Source organism: Lipotes vexillifer, unplaced genomic scaffold, assembly GCF_000442215.2.
Source record: "Lipotes vexillifer unplaced genomic scaffold, Lipotes_vexillifer_v1.1 scaffold88, whole genome shotgun sequence".
Taxonomy (NCBI): Eukaryota; Metazoa; Chordata; class Mammalia; order Artiodactyla; family Lipotidae; genus Lipotes; species Lipotes vexillifer.
The window spans coordinates 222,648-236,764 of record NW_006779887.1 but is presented as its reverse complement, the minus strand read 5'-3'; the positions used below and the strand labels follow the sequence as shown (position 1 = coordinate 236,764).

At 41.4% G+C, this 14,117-nt stretch overlaps 1 protein-coding gene across 1 annotated transcript in view; it reads right to left on the bottom strand.

Moving 5' to 3' along the window:
• LOC103089528 (neuronal PAS domain-containing protein 3) overlaps nt 1–14,117 on the bottom strand; it is a 251,522-nt gene that overhangs the window by 62,403 nt on the left and 175,002 nt on the right. Inside the window, exon 5 of the mRNA XM_007453031.1 lies at nt 3,824–3,942. Within this exon, the coding sequence (XP_007453093.1) occupies nt 3,824–3,942 (119 nt within the window). The remainder of the gene's footprint in view (nt 1–3,823; nt 3,943–14,117) is intronic.

Below are 14,117 nucleotides of genomic sequence, written 5' to 3'. Positions count from 1 at the left end.
GCCAGCAATGAGACCTAAACAACAAGGAAGCCCCTGAGGCTTCAAAAGTGGCTGGCCCAGCTAATGCACCACTGGGGATTTCAAAGCAAATGGGGACAGAGACAAGAAATGTCAGCTCACAGCTGGGAAACTTCATCGGAGGGGAGAGGGTGACTTTCCTGAGGCCTGGGGTGTGGAAGCAACGCCAATTTATATCCCACTCTCTACCTGAATTAGCAGATCCAGACTGGCACTTCTTTGGCTAGAATTCTTGGTCCTGGGTATCTGAGTGGGTATCATATACCCTAGAAAGGAAGGTAAATCTCTGTACACTAGTGCTGTGGAATATGCTGAGCCACCAAGGGAAGGTCTTAATCAGGCAAGAGGATTTTCTTTTAAAAACTTAGATTAATTTTTCCTTTGCTGAGGTCCAGTTCGTGCTGAGTGCTTCTTTGGACTTAATCCATTAAGCACTGAAGCAGAGGAGTGAACAGGGCAGACTCTGGAACCTAAATGCCTGGATCAATCCTGGCTCTTCAGTAGCTACTTAAGAGCTGTAAGAATGAATATAGGCAAAGTATTGAAACTTTGAAAGCCTCAGTTTCACCACCTGCAAAATGGGCATAATAATAGAACATAAAGCTTGAACAATGCCCGGCACAGAGGAAGTTTTTATATAAAGTTGTGGGGATTAGACAAAATAAGTATAAAGCGGTATGGTGCCTGCCAATGTTCAATAAGTGGTACTTCTGCTACTATTATTACTGTCAGTGACAACAACGATAACACTAAAAAGTGATGGAGAAAGTGAGAACAGCCCATGTGCCAAGGACACAGAAAAAATGGAGAGAAATACAATGATGTGCACTGAGCAAGGCTTAACATCTTGAATCTTTAACTAAGGGAAAAGAAAGAAGCAAACAAGGGTAATAAATTAGGGAGGATATTGGGAGTATGGAGAAATTATCATCTCTGTTTCTTTTTATTTGTGTTTATTGTGTGGTGGTGGGGTGATTACCAGTTTTATTTGAATGTTTTATAAGCTGTTAGATTTATTTACTGAGAATGAACAGATAAATAGGGATGTTATTCAGCTGTGTCATGTCACGGCTTCTCATCAGCTCTTCCACTAACTTCCAGACAAGGTTAATTAATGAGGGAAGTTCACTGTGGAGCTGGAGGGGAGAGCTGGGTCTGTTGAATGATTCATCTTATTGGGGGAACAGTGGATGAATCAACTCTCATGTTAGCCGTTCTGGGGAGGAAAGTAAGCATTGGATGGAGACTTTCAGGATATCTTGAGAAAGAGGTACTGTCCGAGGAGTATGCTCACTCTAACATTATATAATTTGATGGAAACTGGAACAGCTTCTAAATCTCTTCTAATCCTGGATGTTCAAGGTTGTGCTTTTTAATATTTTGTTTCCCTGCTTAGAGCAAGGTGTCTTAATCCTAAACCAGAGGAGCTCCAGAAACACTCTTCCATTCATGTCTTCATGGAGGTTCCTTTTCATTCACCTCTCATAGGTGACATGTCGCCTCCTCCGGGAGACCTTCTGTGACCCTGTCTAAAGTGGTCCCCACCAGCCACTCCCTCACATTACCTTGCTTCACTCTCTGCCTAATAGTGTGGCCTAGTGGTTGAGTGCAGGGGACATGGAGCTAGACTCCCCGAGTTCAAACCCCAGCTCTGTCCCTTCGGTGTGTTAACTTGGGTGTGTAATTAACCTCTCCAGCCTTAGTTTCTTCGTCTGTAAAATGGAAACAATGAAAACGCTTTCCTCCTGGATTGTCACGAGGACTAATACACATAAGCTGTCCCACGCTCAGCATATTGTAGTGCGCACAAATGTTAGCTACTGTTGTTTTAGCCTTCATCGCTCTCTGAAATCACCTTCTTTGCTTATTTACTTATTACGATCTCTTTTCCCCCTGTTCGTTAGCAGTTGGCAGGGAATTTTTGGTGTTCAAAGATGAGTTTAGGATCTTGAACAAGCTCCATATTAGGAGTTCAATAAACATTTGTCAAAATAATGAATGAGTGTTCTGTCAATATTTAAGAAATGAGCTTCTCCAATTTCAGATCGTGTAGCCAAACAGCTTGACTGAGCTGCCCGAATGACAGAACCAACAGAACCCGAGCCACTTAGTCTCTTGCCTAGACTGAAACTCAAACTATTTCTCTATATTGTTTTTATTATTATTATTATTTTTACCATAACTCCCACTTTTGGGCAAATAAAATGTTGCAGAGCTTTACAATCTCTAGTTTGTTGTATGAACGTAATAATAATTTTTTGTTGGTTTTCAAAACATTAAGCTATCTAATGATATTGAATTACACTAGATATTGCTTTTTCAAAATATACCTCACCTCTTCCACCCTCCTTCCCTTCTGGGATATGCCTGCTACAGACCAGGAAAAACCAGGGAAGGTGAAGAACAAATGCTGACAGAAAAGTTGGAATGCCAAGAATGCATCTTTCTGGCATTAAAATGACAATAATCACTACACCTATAGTTTGCTTATAGAATTCCAAACTGGCTAAGGCTACACAGGTAACAGCTAATAAATGTACGGTGTTTCCGTGAGGCAGGAAAATACATGATGGTCCTAAAGATAGTCTGTTTTTTGTCCTCCGACATATCCCTTTGTAACAGGCCAAGAAATCCCTCTGTAGGGGGAGCTACTGCACAGGGCGCTGCCTGGGGGGCCTCTCCCTTGCTTTGAACCCTGTTAAAGGTTAAGGGTGTTCCACATGTGCCCTTTGGGCTGTAGGACAGCTCAGCTAAAAGTCATCCTTAGAAGGACCTGCTTTATCACAACCTTCCTTTTTACAGAAGAATTAATGTCAAAGAAAATGCCTGATTCTAACTTTTCTGCAGCTGCTAGCCTCCTCATGACTTATGTGAGGTTTCTAAAGCCTGATGAAAATGACCGTTACCATCCCTGACAAGGTTATGGCATTGTCCCACAAGAACTGGGCTACTGGAAGCTCTAGACTCCGCAGTGGGGAAAGGTCATGCCGGCCACAGCGACAGTGCATTCCATCTGTTTGCCCTCCTCATATAATAAATATTGTTTGAAAGATTGGTTAGTGTGTTGTAAAAACTGATAAGATTCGGGTTGCCAAAGGCATTTCATGAATTTCATAGGTCTTAATTTATGTTGCTATAGTAACTGAAACGTTGGAATCTCCCAAGATTAGAAAGCTTTTATATCCTTAACCTTAGAATGGTAATAATGTAGATTATGACTCTGGACTTGGTCTTTGCTGTTGTGCGGAACATATTTTCTGTATGTGGAGTGTTCTATCTATGCTAAGGTGTGGCTGAATGTTCAGTCACTGTGATTTCAAAATTAGGATTTCTGATGTCCAACCTGATTTTCTTATCTACATGTATGAATCTTGGTGGCCAAGCTGTTATTAAAATGGACGGTCTTTCTCTAAAGAGAAAGGGGGGATTGGAAGGGGGAGGTGGGAGAGGTAGAATTCTTACAGTAGTAGGTTCTAGAATGGTCATCTTAAGGACGGATGTGAATTTGGCTTACCTTCTCCATCAAAGTGAATTTCTAGCATGTGCTGAAGCACTTGATGCATTATTAACATGTGTTTTAAGGAAAGACACTCGCTGAGGCATTTAGGGCACCAGCACTGTCTGAAGTGAGAATGAGGGGTGTCATGAATCCCCTGCCTTGAGACAGGAAGATAACTAAGAACCCTGTGGGCTGCTCCAGATCACATGTATTGATTATATGGACCCAAAGCAGCTGGAAAACCCAATGCAAGTGACCTAGGATTGACCCGAGACGGAAGTCTTTCCCTGCTGGAGCCCAGCTTACCTTATATCCTGATGATTTGATGTGCACGCCACGTTTGGTCAGCGTAGATTTCATTCGGATGAAAAACGAACGCTCAAGGGTGTTGTCAGTGGTTAGCAGACTGGGGCTGGTTGATTCCACTGAAGAATACAAAAATACATACACATGATTTAGAGCTCTACACAGCCCCTCTCAGCTACTGCTCAGGTACGATCCTTGAGTTCACTAAAAATAAATGACTGATGGGTGCTAAGAGTGTAGTAATCAATTTACCTCATTTAGAAAATGTTTACTTTGCAGAAAATAAAAAAGAAAAATTAATGTGTCTGAAGAAACTCCTTTCCAGTTTCTAGCAAGGGCTTTTCAGGCCTTTTAAGTTCCAGCAGCTCCCCAAGTGGGGTCTGATAGTAAGTAAGTAACTGTAGCACATCCTGAGGCTTGGCTGGTGCACATGGAGAGAACAGTCACAAAAAACAAGGACCCCAGAGATTTACTGGATGAACCAAGACTCGGGCAGAGCTGCTTCTGATGAGAGTACGGAGGACTTGCTTCTTGTTCTCCCTGCAAATACCTTCTTGGATCAGTTGCCTACTGGGGAGTTCTGAGAACCATGGCACCATCAATATTGGGCAGCCATACCCTGGCCCGTGTCCTTGCCCTTGCCCTTCAGAGTCAGTTTCCTTCACTATGGGGAATAAGAGGCATGAAGTCTTCTCGATTGACTCGAGGTAGAGGGCTGAGAATGGGATATACAGACAGAAACAAAAACTACTGCCAGTGTCAACCTTCTCTTCTTGTCACTAGTGGCAGCTTGTCCCCTGCCCTCATCAGAATAAAAAACCGCCTCTACGTTTTTACTTCTTTGCTTCCGATATGAGAAAATCATAGTTACTCTGTCCCTTTACGTGTACTTAGACTAAGCAGAATATTGTTTGACTTAAAATGGTATTTTGCAGCCTTGCTGATCTAAAACCACCTTTATGCAAACGGGCCAGAAGGCAACGTGAATCTATTTCCTTTAAAAATAAACTTCCAAGGTGTTTTATAAATTTAAGTATTTTCCTGAAAAGAAATTAATTTGGGGGTTTTAAAGTCTAATAATATTCTAATTTTACTCTTCTAAAATAGTAGTTTACAGTTTCTCTTATTCTAAAGTAGAAGAAAATACATGTCCAACAACAAAATTGAATTTCTTTTGAGCAGCCCTATAAGAGCACTAATTTTCCCTAGGATGAAGGTCAAGAAATATGTGTAAAGAGATTTAAGAATTAAGTAGGTGTGAAAATAGCTATTAAAGCACAAAGAAAAATAGGCAAAACAAGCTTTTCAGTTTTAAATTATGAAAAATATCCCATACTTTTTTTTTTTTTTTTTTTTTTTTTCTAAAACATGCAGGTTTCTTTTTTTACTCTCAGAAATTGATCTATTGCATCCTAATGATATTAAATAGAAGTTGATTTTTCAGAGGAAAATAAATACTTGAGAAAATTGAATTGTCTATCAGATTTACATATTTCTCTTTGGAGAAACAGAAACCTGTTTATTCTGTAAAAGCAGTTATTTGTGTCTAGATTTGCTCTCCTGGAAGCCATCATTAACCCTTTAGGGTCAAATAATTTTCTCTCCCCTAAATGGCTTTTGTATATTATTTTTTAAAGATTCATTTTTCCATATAATCTCTTTGAGGGCAGGATCAGATAGCCTTCAGAGTACACATCACAGTGTGCACCAACACTGAAAATTAATATTCACATCTTTATTATTATTTTTTTTTGCGGTACGCGGGCCTCTCTCTGTTGTGGCCTCTCCCGTTGCGGAGCACAGGCTCCGGACGCGCAGGCTCAGCGGCCATGGCTCACGGGCCCAGCCGCTCCGCGGCATGTGGGATCCTCCCGGACCGGGGCACGAACCCGCGTCCCCTGCATCGGCAGGCGGACTCTCAACCACTGCGCCACCAGGGAAGCCCCTCCCATACATTTTTTAAGGGAAAGAAATGTCTATTTTTTATATTAGACTCGATGCTCAGATGAAAGAAAAATACGATCTACTATAATAACAGGAGCCTCGCTATTTGTGGTCTAGGGCTTTTCTTGTATCATTCTTGTCTTAATATGAATCTATTTTCCTATATTTACAGCATTTCTCTTCTGGGGTGATGGAACCACTGACAAGTGTCCCTTCTTATGTGTCTCTCTTAAGATTTTCTTCTTTTTTTTGTCTTAGAGAGCACGGATCTGATGTCATTTTCAATGTACAGCTTTTTATCACTCGAGGGAAAAGCAGAGCCATGTTATATTTAGTACTTTCATTTCTTCTGATTAAATATGAATTACTATGAAATTTTTCTCATCATCTAACACGCTATAATATGCCAACAGCTTTTTAATACACTATATAAGCACAAACTTCTGCTCTAAGAGTTTAATTTGCCCCTCTAATCCAATCACATCAACCTTATTTCTCTTATCAGAGATTCCCATTTTGAATTAAATGAGCTCATTAGTTTTAATCAAAAGCAGAGAGATCAAAACTTAAACGTAAATGCTTTAGATCAGAACTGTCAGTCAGCCGTGCAGTTCTATTTTACTAAAACACAAGATCAGAGACCCTTAGAACCAATTTTTTCTCGTAAGGGATGCCGAGAGCTTGAAGATGCTATATCCCTTTTTTTTTTTTTTTTCCTTCCTCCCAAGGACAGATTATACATTTAAGGTTAGACTTAATTTATAGCACTTTTTCATCCTGGTGGAAGTGGAAAAGTGTGCCAATCTACTAGTGTTCTTTTCACATTTATTGGCCCTGGTCCTCAGAGACTTGAACTAACATGAAGCCATCAGAATCCACACCACAGACTTAACCTCAACAGTTCAGCTCTGTTCAGCGAGATTGTGTTTGCAACAGCTGAGGAAAAATGCAACTTCCCAGAAAAGCGAACTATGTTTTATGGCTGGGGTCCAGGATACCCTGACCCAGGAAGGAAGGAACCATGTAACTGTGAATAATTCAGGCATCGTTAGAAATTGTTATCGTTTTTAGTACGTGGAACTGCACAGGTAAACACTTAGTGGGCACTTTAGAGACTCCAGCAAAGGTGCTTCCCGCTGGGTGACACAACGGGAGACACGAGCTTCCCATGAGCTGTGGAGCCGAATGCTGCGTCCTGCTCTGGCTGGGCAGTGAATATAAAGCCCCCATCCCCCTGCCCCATGTGTTAAATCTCCAACATATACAGGAGCAGCGTTCATTAAACCCAGGACAACTGGTGTGAGAGGAATGCTAAGGTTAGATTCTGCCCCAGTGGAGCTGAGACTGAAAATCTAAACTGGTCCTCAGGCTGCCTTTCAAGAGCATGGGGATTTGGGGGGCTGGTCAGGGAGAAGAGAGAGGGCAACTTGGAAAAGAGTTTGATTTCTGATAAAGATTTCTGCTTCAATTCCACACAGCCTTCTAATTCTGAGGACAGGGACAGAAGTCACCTGCCACATTGGCCCTTTCAAAGGATACGTGACAAACTCATTCCCAGCACACACGTACACAGCCACGTTTGCTCAAGGGCTGGCAAATATGCTCTGGTTATCCCAGCTCTGACAGTGGTGTCTCTCATGCAAAGAGACATATTATCTGCATGTGACAGGAGCAGCCACTTTAGAACAGAAGCTTTCTAAGTGTCTCAGGTGAGAAGCACAGATTGTGATGAAGGCTCTATTGGGAGAGAACCAAGGGAGCATGGCCTTGGTGACGTGCGGCATGACTGTAGCACTGAATAGAGAAAGGGTGTGTGTGTGTGTGTGTGTGTGTGTGTGTGTGTGTGTGTGTGTGTGTTGGGCGGATATGAAGAGAGGACAAAATAGTGAGAAAAGTATCCTTAGGACTTCTGCTCTATTAAGACCGTGGAACCAATCTATGTCAAGAAAGCGTATTGGAGTGCTTTCTAGATATCACACACTTTTCTGTCAGCTTTTTGAGACAGGCCGTGATTGCTGCATAATCTCATAAGAAATTTGGGATTCAGAGAAGTTATATCTGCTGCCAGAGACAAAGGAGAAATTGATGGGTGAAGCTGGATTAAGTGGTCAAAGCCCAGATATGGCCAGTTTTGACCTATGAATTATAAACAAGGAGCTGAAAAAACAAAAACAAGACCCACACAACTGAAAGCTAGATAAAGAAATAGACTCTCTTTTGGTGAATCTCAAGGGCCTCAACTTTTAAGTAAATCTAAATGATCTCAGCTCTTGAAATGTCAGTTTTTGCATATTTTGTGAAATTTACAGAACAATTCATAGCAAAAGTTGTAATAATTTTTATGTTGGCAAATTCCACCATAACGTGAAAGCATATCTGCATCTTTCCACCTCTGTTTATAATTCCCTAACTGGTACTGTAGTTGCTGCTTCCTTATTATTATGAAGGGGCAGGAGGTGGTGATGAAGGTAGGTGGCTGAGAACCATCTAGTTCTCACTGGCCAAGCCAAGCCAAGGGCCAGGTGTATTCTGAGCACTTCTGGGATTCTCTCCAGGGTCCCTGCAAGTGGATGAGGCCAAAGCATAAAGAGGGCCTTTCTTTCTAGCACACTCCAAATGTCTGTTGTGCAACCCTAGTGTCAGAGCCTCCAACTGCCATCAAATCCTGATGGGGGTGGGAGAGAAAAGAAAAGTTAAGTTTTGAGAAAAGTCAAAACTCCTCAAGTGTGAACATAGTATTTTTCCTTTTAAAGGAGAAGTGGCATTGGGCTAAGTTATTAAGATATGAAGTTAAATATACTCTTCCACGACTTCATTGCCTAAATGAATCTTTCCTTTTTCAGAAATTCTGTGCAAAGTGCGAACAACCAAAATGACTTTCACAAGACAAGGGAAGAGATGTTGGTTCATTTTGCAATTATCTTGATAAAGCCAAACTGTTTCACCGGCGTATGCTGTTAACCTTTGTTAGACACTGATGTACTTTCGAACTTTAGAATGAGTATATGTCAAGTATGTAACAAGTTATTTCATTTCTTACAAAAATTTTCCTGCACTTCCTCAGCCACTTGGAAGTTAGGTTTGATCGTGTGGCTTTCTGTGGCCAGTGGAATGTGAGCAAAAGTCGTGTCACTTTCAGGTGGAATTCTCGAGAAAAGCAGGTCACGAGGTGCTACTTTCTCTTTCTCTCTGCTCTGGTGATTTCCAACATTTCAGATGGTGGCTGGTCCATCAGCCCAGGTCTTGGAAGGAGGAAAATGTGGGACAGACTCTTTAGCCCACCCTCACAGAAATAATCTTTGTTGTAATTTGGGGATTGTTTTATTTACTGCAACATAACTTAACCCAAGCTGACAGATGAAAATACCAAATCTTTATTATTATATAAAAATATATGTTGTCCAAGTCTCCCAGATAGTCAGTGGCAGAGCACACAGCCATGATCTGTTTGACTCTAAAGTTCATGATATGTCCAATATTCCAGTTCTTACATTTATTTATATTCTCATTTTATCTCTTATGCTAGGGCAGCAGGGTGGAGACAGGTCTAACTTTGATTCCCTGTAGCACATAGCATGGTTCCTTAAACCCACAGCAAAGATTTATATGTATATACATATACGTGTGTGTGTGTAGATATGTATATATATATAAATAAATATAAATAAAATATATGTGTATATACACACATGTATTATTTACATATATTTAATATATTCAATAGCTAATATTCATTAAACATTGACATTAATGTAATAAGATCTCCCCAACTTAGTTTCCCAATAGTAGGCCAATGGTAAAAATAAATCTTTTCTCACGGAAATTGTCCCAGTGGATTTTATGTTTATCCAGGATGACAGCTGTGGTAATCTAAAAATGCCACAAATTCTTCAATACTCCTCCTCCCAAAAGGTGTAGCCTACTTCCTTTCCCCTTGAGTGTGGGCTAGACTTGGTGACTTACTTCTAATAAATAGCATGTGGCAGAGTTGGCGGTGTATGACTTGGTCATAACAGGCGGCGTGGCTTCCTTGTTGCTGTCTCCCAGGTCATTCACTCTGATGGGAGCCAGCTGCCATATTGTAAGGACACTTGAGCAGCCCTATGGGGAGTCTAACGTAGTGAGGCACTGAGGCTTCCTACTCTCAGTCACGTGAGTGAGCTTAGATGTGGACCCTCCTGCCCCAATCAAGCGTTCAGATGACTATGCTGTGACTGACATCTCTATGGCAACCTCATGAGAGATCCCAAGCTACAGCTAACTCTGACAAGCTGCTACTGGATTCCTGACCTATAGAATGAGATATCTTTTCTTTTTAAAAATCTATCACTATTGAGGGTAATTTGTTATGCAAAGCTAGATAATATAACACCCACGTGGAACCTCTTTTTGGACAAATAATAGCCTTGTTTTGATATGTGACAACCATGTGTGTGGGTAAAACTCATGTGATTTTGCGAAGGAATGCCTTGCCCAGAGTGTCAGTACCTGGTGAATTCACATATGTAAGGAAAACTACCTGCAGTGTTGATTTTTTAAGTGGGGTCTGTGTTTTCAACGCTCAACTGATTTTTTAAAATGTGCAGTTTGCAAAAGGTGCTGTCAACAGCGTCATCTGCAAGAGTGTGATATCTTGAAAGGCAGGCTTGACATCTTGCTTATCTCTTTTGTATCTATTCCCTGCTCTTCTCTAGCCCCCACTCATCCCCCCCAAGTGCCTAGGATTATGTTTTACATAAGTAGGCACTCGGTTTGCATGTTGAATACAGCAATATTCGGATGCATTCTTTTAAGAAGAATTATTCATTTTACCCCTGCCCATTCTCTCACACCAAACATCTTGTCCCAAGAAGTCTTTTTTTTTTCTTTTCTGGAGGAGAAGGAATCATTATGTCCTCTTCTTGTATTCATTTCTAAGGAAGCATTTTTTGCTAAGTGTTATTTTGAGAGTCATGGACTAGTGGGTGTGGTAGTTAAAAGAGGATTGGCCTGCTTTTGCCCAGAATTAGAGAATACTTTGCTCTCTGTCTTTTGCGAGTTGGTTTCCATCCCACTGGGCTGTCCTCTACCATCCTCGTCCATGTGCCAGGGTGACTTTGAAGGGGGGTGATGGGCCTTAGTAGGCTACACTGAGATCCTCGGCCACTGGCGGGGAGGCAGTGCCCAGCATTTTCTGTGGACCCAAGTTGTACCACCTTTTGGATGTCAGGCAGATGCAGTTGCAGCCACTACGCTCTGGCTCAGCAATCAGCCTCTCTCAGCTTCAGTGCTTGCTCTGGAGTATGACGGAAAAGCCAAATTTATTGAAGTCTCATTAGGGCTGATTCCTGCTCCCACTGAGTTGTGAGTCCTCAGCTTTGTTTAGAAACTTGTGAATCATTAACTGAAACTCTAGAGCATAGCTGTGAAAATAATTGTGGTTCAATAATGATGTAATAAACTTCTTTCAGTATAACATTAAAAATAATCCGCCGAAAAAAGAGGCAAAAATAATAATCTGCCAACCCATGCCACCTGTCAGCACAAGCTCCCCGGCAATATCTGCCTGCCTCGGATGAGAATTGTAATGCATAAGGTTGGCGGTCAGCTTTCCTGCGCCTGGCAGGGGTTGCTACTTGGGGTTGCTACTTGTCCCCTGAGGGAGCGGAGAGTGTTCAGCTGCCGCCTGCTGCTCCACAGTTGGTGCTTGGATGATACCACTCTGGGGGAAATACACACAGTGTCAGAGTCAAGCTGCTACCAGTGGGTGTTTCTATACACAACTACTAAGCTTCAGGAAAGTTCAAGGGGAAAAACTGGGTATTGTAAAGATAGACTTTGAGAGTCTATGATATCCCACATGACCCGTTCTGCAGCAGGCTGTGTACTCCAAAGAACGTGCCATCTGAATACTGCGACGGTTTTAAATCTTACTGGAGACTCCCTATAAATGTTGCCACTTGAGGGATCTATTCTGGGAGGAAAATATAGCATGTCCTCCCGGGATGCTGCTTGGATTCCATTACCAATATTGCTTATGGGATCGAGTGTGGCAGTGCTTTTATCGTGACTATAAAGTGGTTGCGAGCCAATTCCTCATATAAAACATACTCAATAACATTGAGGCTTTTTCGCCTTTTCTGTTTTCTTCTTTTATTTCCTTCCTTCCTTTCCTTTCCTTCTTTCTTTTTTTAACGACAAACACGGTGTCAGACAAAGGGCATCAGGACTTAGTCTTTGTAGTACAAAACAAAATAACAATACATAAACACCTTTGTGAAGGCAGATTGAAACCCCATGTTTTCTATTAAAAAGTCATGTTCAATCTTCACTGTTGATAGAACCGAATAGCTAACACAGAGAACATTGTATATCAGAAAGGTCAATAGTTATTATGAGCTACAAATATATTTTTTTCCATCCTTCAGGCTGTTTAGCGCATATCACAGCATGAGCAGCTGTCTTCTTTAATGCTTTTAAAATTAGAATCCCAAAGAGGAAGAAAAAATTATGGTTGCGATGATTGCTCTTTGCTTTTGTAAGTTTACTTTAATATACCATTTTATATACATGAATCTTCGGTGCAGCCTATCCATGGGGCAGTAACTGGTTGCCAGTATCGAGTTGAACTGCCACGTTTATTTTCTTAGCATTCTGGCCAAATCTCCGTCTCAGGCACAGATGTTGTCGACATACCATGTTTTCAAAAGGAGTCATATAGAGGAGTCTGGTTACAGAGGCACTTGCAAACACACACATATGCATTCTGCCTTTTCACTGCTTTAAAGGTCTGTGACTAACTACAACAATGCCATGTGATGAGAAACAGTTATGCAGCACTGGGTGAAAAATCAGGCAGTGATTCCAACCATTGATACACAAAGTATCACTCTCCACCTGCAAAGTGCAGACGTGTGGCCTGAGAGGGCACCTTTTAGGTTGCTGAAGGTTGGTCTTCTGCCTGTGCCTGTCCTTACTCAGCACATAGCCCTAAAGACAAGGAGTATTTCACGCAGCACATGTAAGCATATACTGGACGTTATAGCTCGCTCAGTCTTTGTTCAGTTATTTACATTAAATACGTAATGAGTATCTATAATGAGCTGGGACTGTTTATAACAGTGCTTACATTTGGGAGGAGGAGAAAATATATAACCGTTTCTGGAAGTGCTTAATGCTCGAAAGAAGAGCGATGCAGGGTAAGGGGCTAGCGAGTGATGAGGGCCACATTTTTGTTGTGTGGTCACAGGACACTAAGTCATGTGGATATCGGGGTGAAGATGCCACAGCGCCGGGCTCATGGTTCGAGTTGCAGCTTCATCGCTCTGCACTGGTAAATAGCTTTACGGAAAACTATTATTTGGATAGATATGCGCCAGTGACGATGAAATTCTAGAACTGTTACCCTTTGGACTTTTGTCCAAAATTAAAATAAGTGATATACTAAAGGTGAATAATTTAACATGTAGGAAACTAAGGGAGGGGTCACTAAGAACTGTCCAGAGTGTCCTGTGCCTCCCAGATGAACCTATTGACATTGTCATTTATTTGAGGATCTCCAGAGAGAGCAGCTTCAGTAGAAAAGTGGGATAAAGATTGAGTAAATAAGTGATTACTTCTCTTTGGTGAATTTGGTGATGAAAATAAAGAGAGCTGAGTATGTTTATTGATTGAGAGGACGGAGTTTAAAGTTGTCTGTATTAGAAATGCTAATTGAAGAATTTAAATCCTAAGGGCTATTTCATTAGTAACACAGAAAAAGAGGTGAGCCTCTGAAATGGGGGGAAGAAAAAAAAGGATGTGAGCAAAAAACTGGAGAGGGGGAGGGTGATGGGAACCGCGCTGAACAACTTAATCTCAATAGAGTATAAAGGTCGTTTGCTGAGATAAAGGAAGTGGGAGAAGGAGGGGATTTTGAGAGTAAAGAAAAAAGCTGTGGAGCAGCTCATGTGGGCAAAGCAAGTAGGATCAATAGAAAATAAGCAATAAGATTACACAGTGGTTAGAAGTTGCATGACTTAACTATAAGCGCACTGATTTTCTAGGGTACCCTAATAATAATGGCTTTGCGGTTTTTCAAGGCATTGCTCAGGATAGTGGGCTTTTCCCAGGGATGGGAGCCGGCTCAATGGGAATGAAAGAAAGACAATAGAGTGAGGGGCTCCAAAGGGTTAAGGGACAAGCAAGTGAGGATGGATAGAGTGATGAGCTGGGGAACAGGAAAGAATGACAGGGGTAGGGGTGGGGTAGAGGTGGTGACATGCGTGAGACAGCCAGTAAGGGGGGGCTTTCTTCCCAGAATGATTTGTGAGAATGCTATTTGTTGCTTTTAAACAAGTTCATCTTTTTTTTTTTTTTTTTTTTTCGGTAC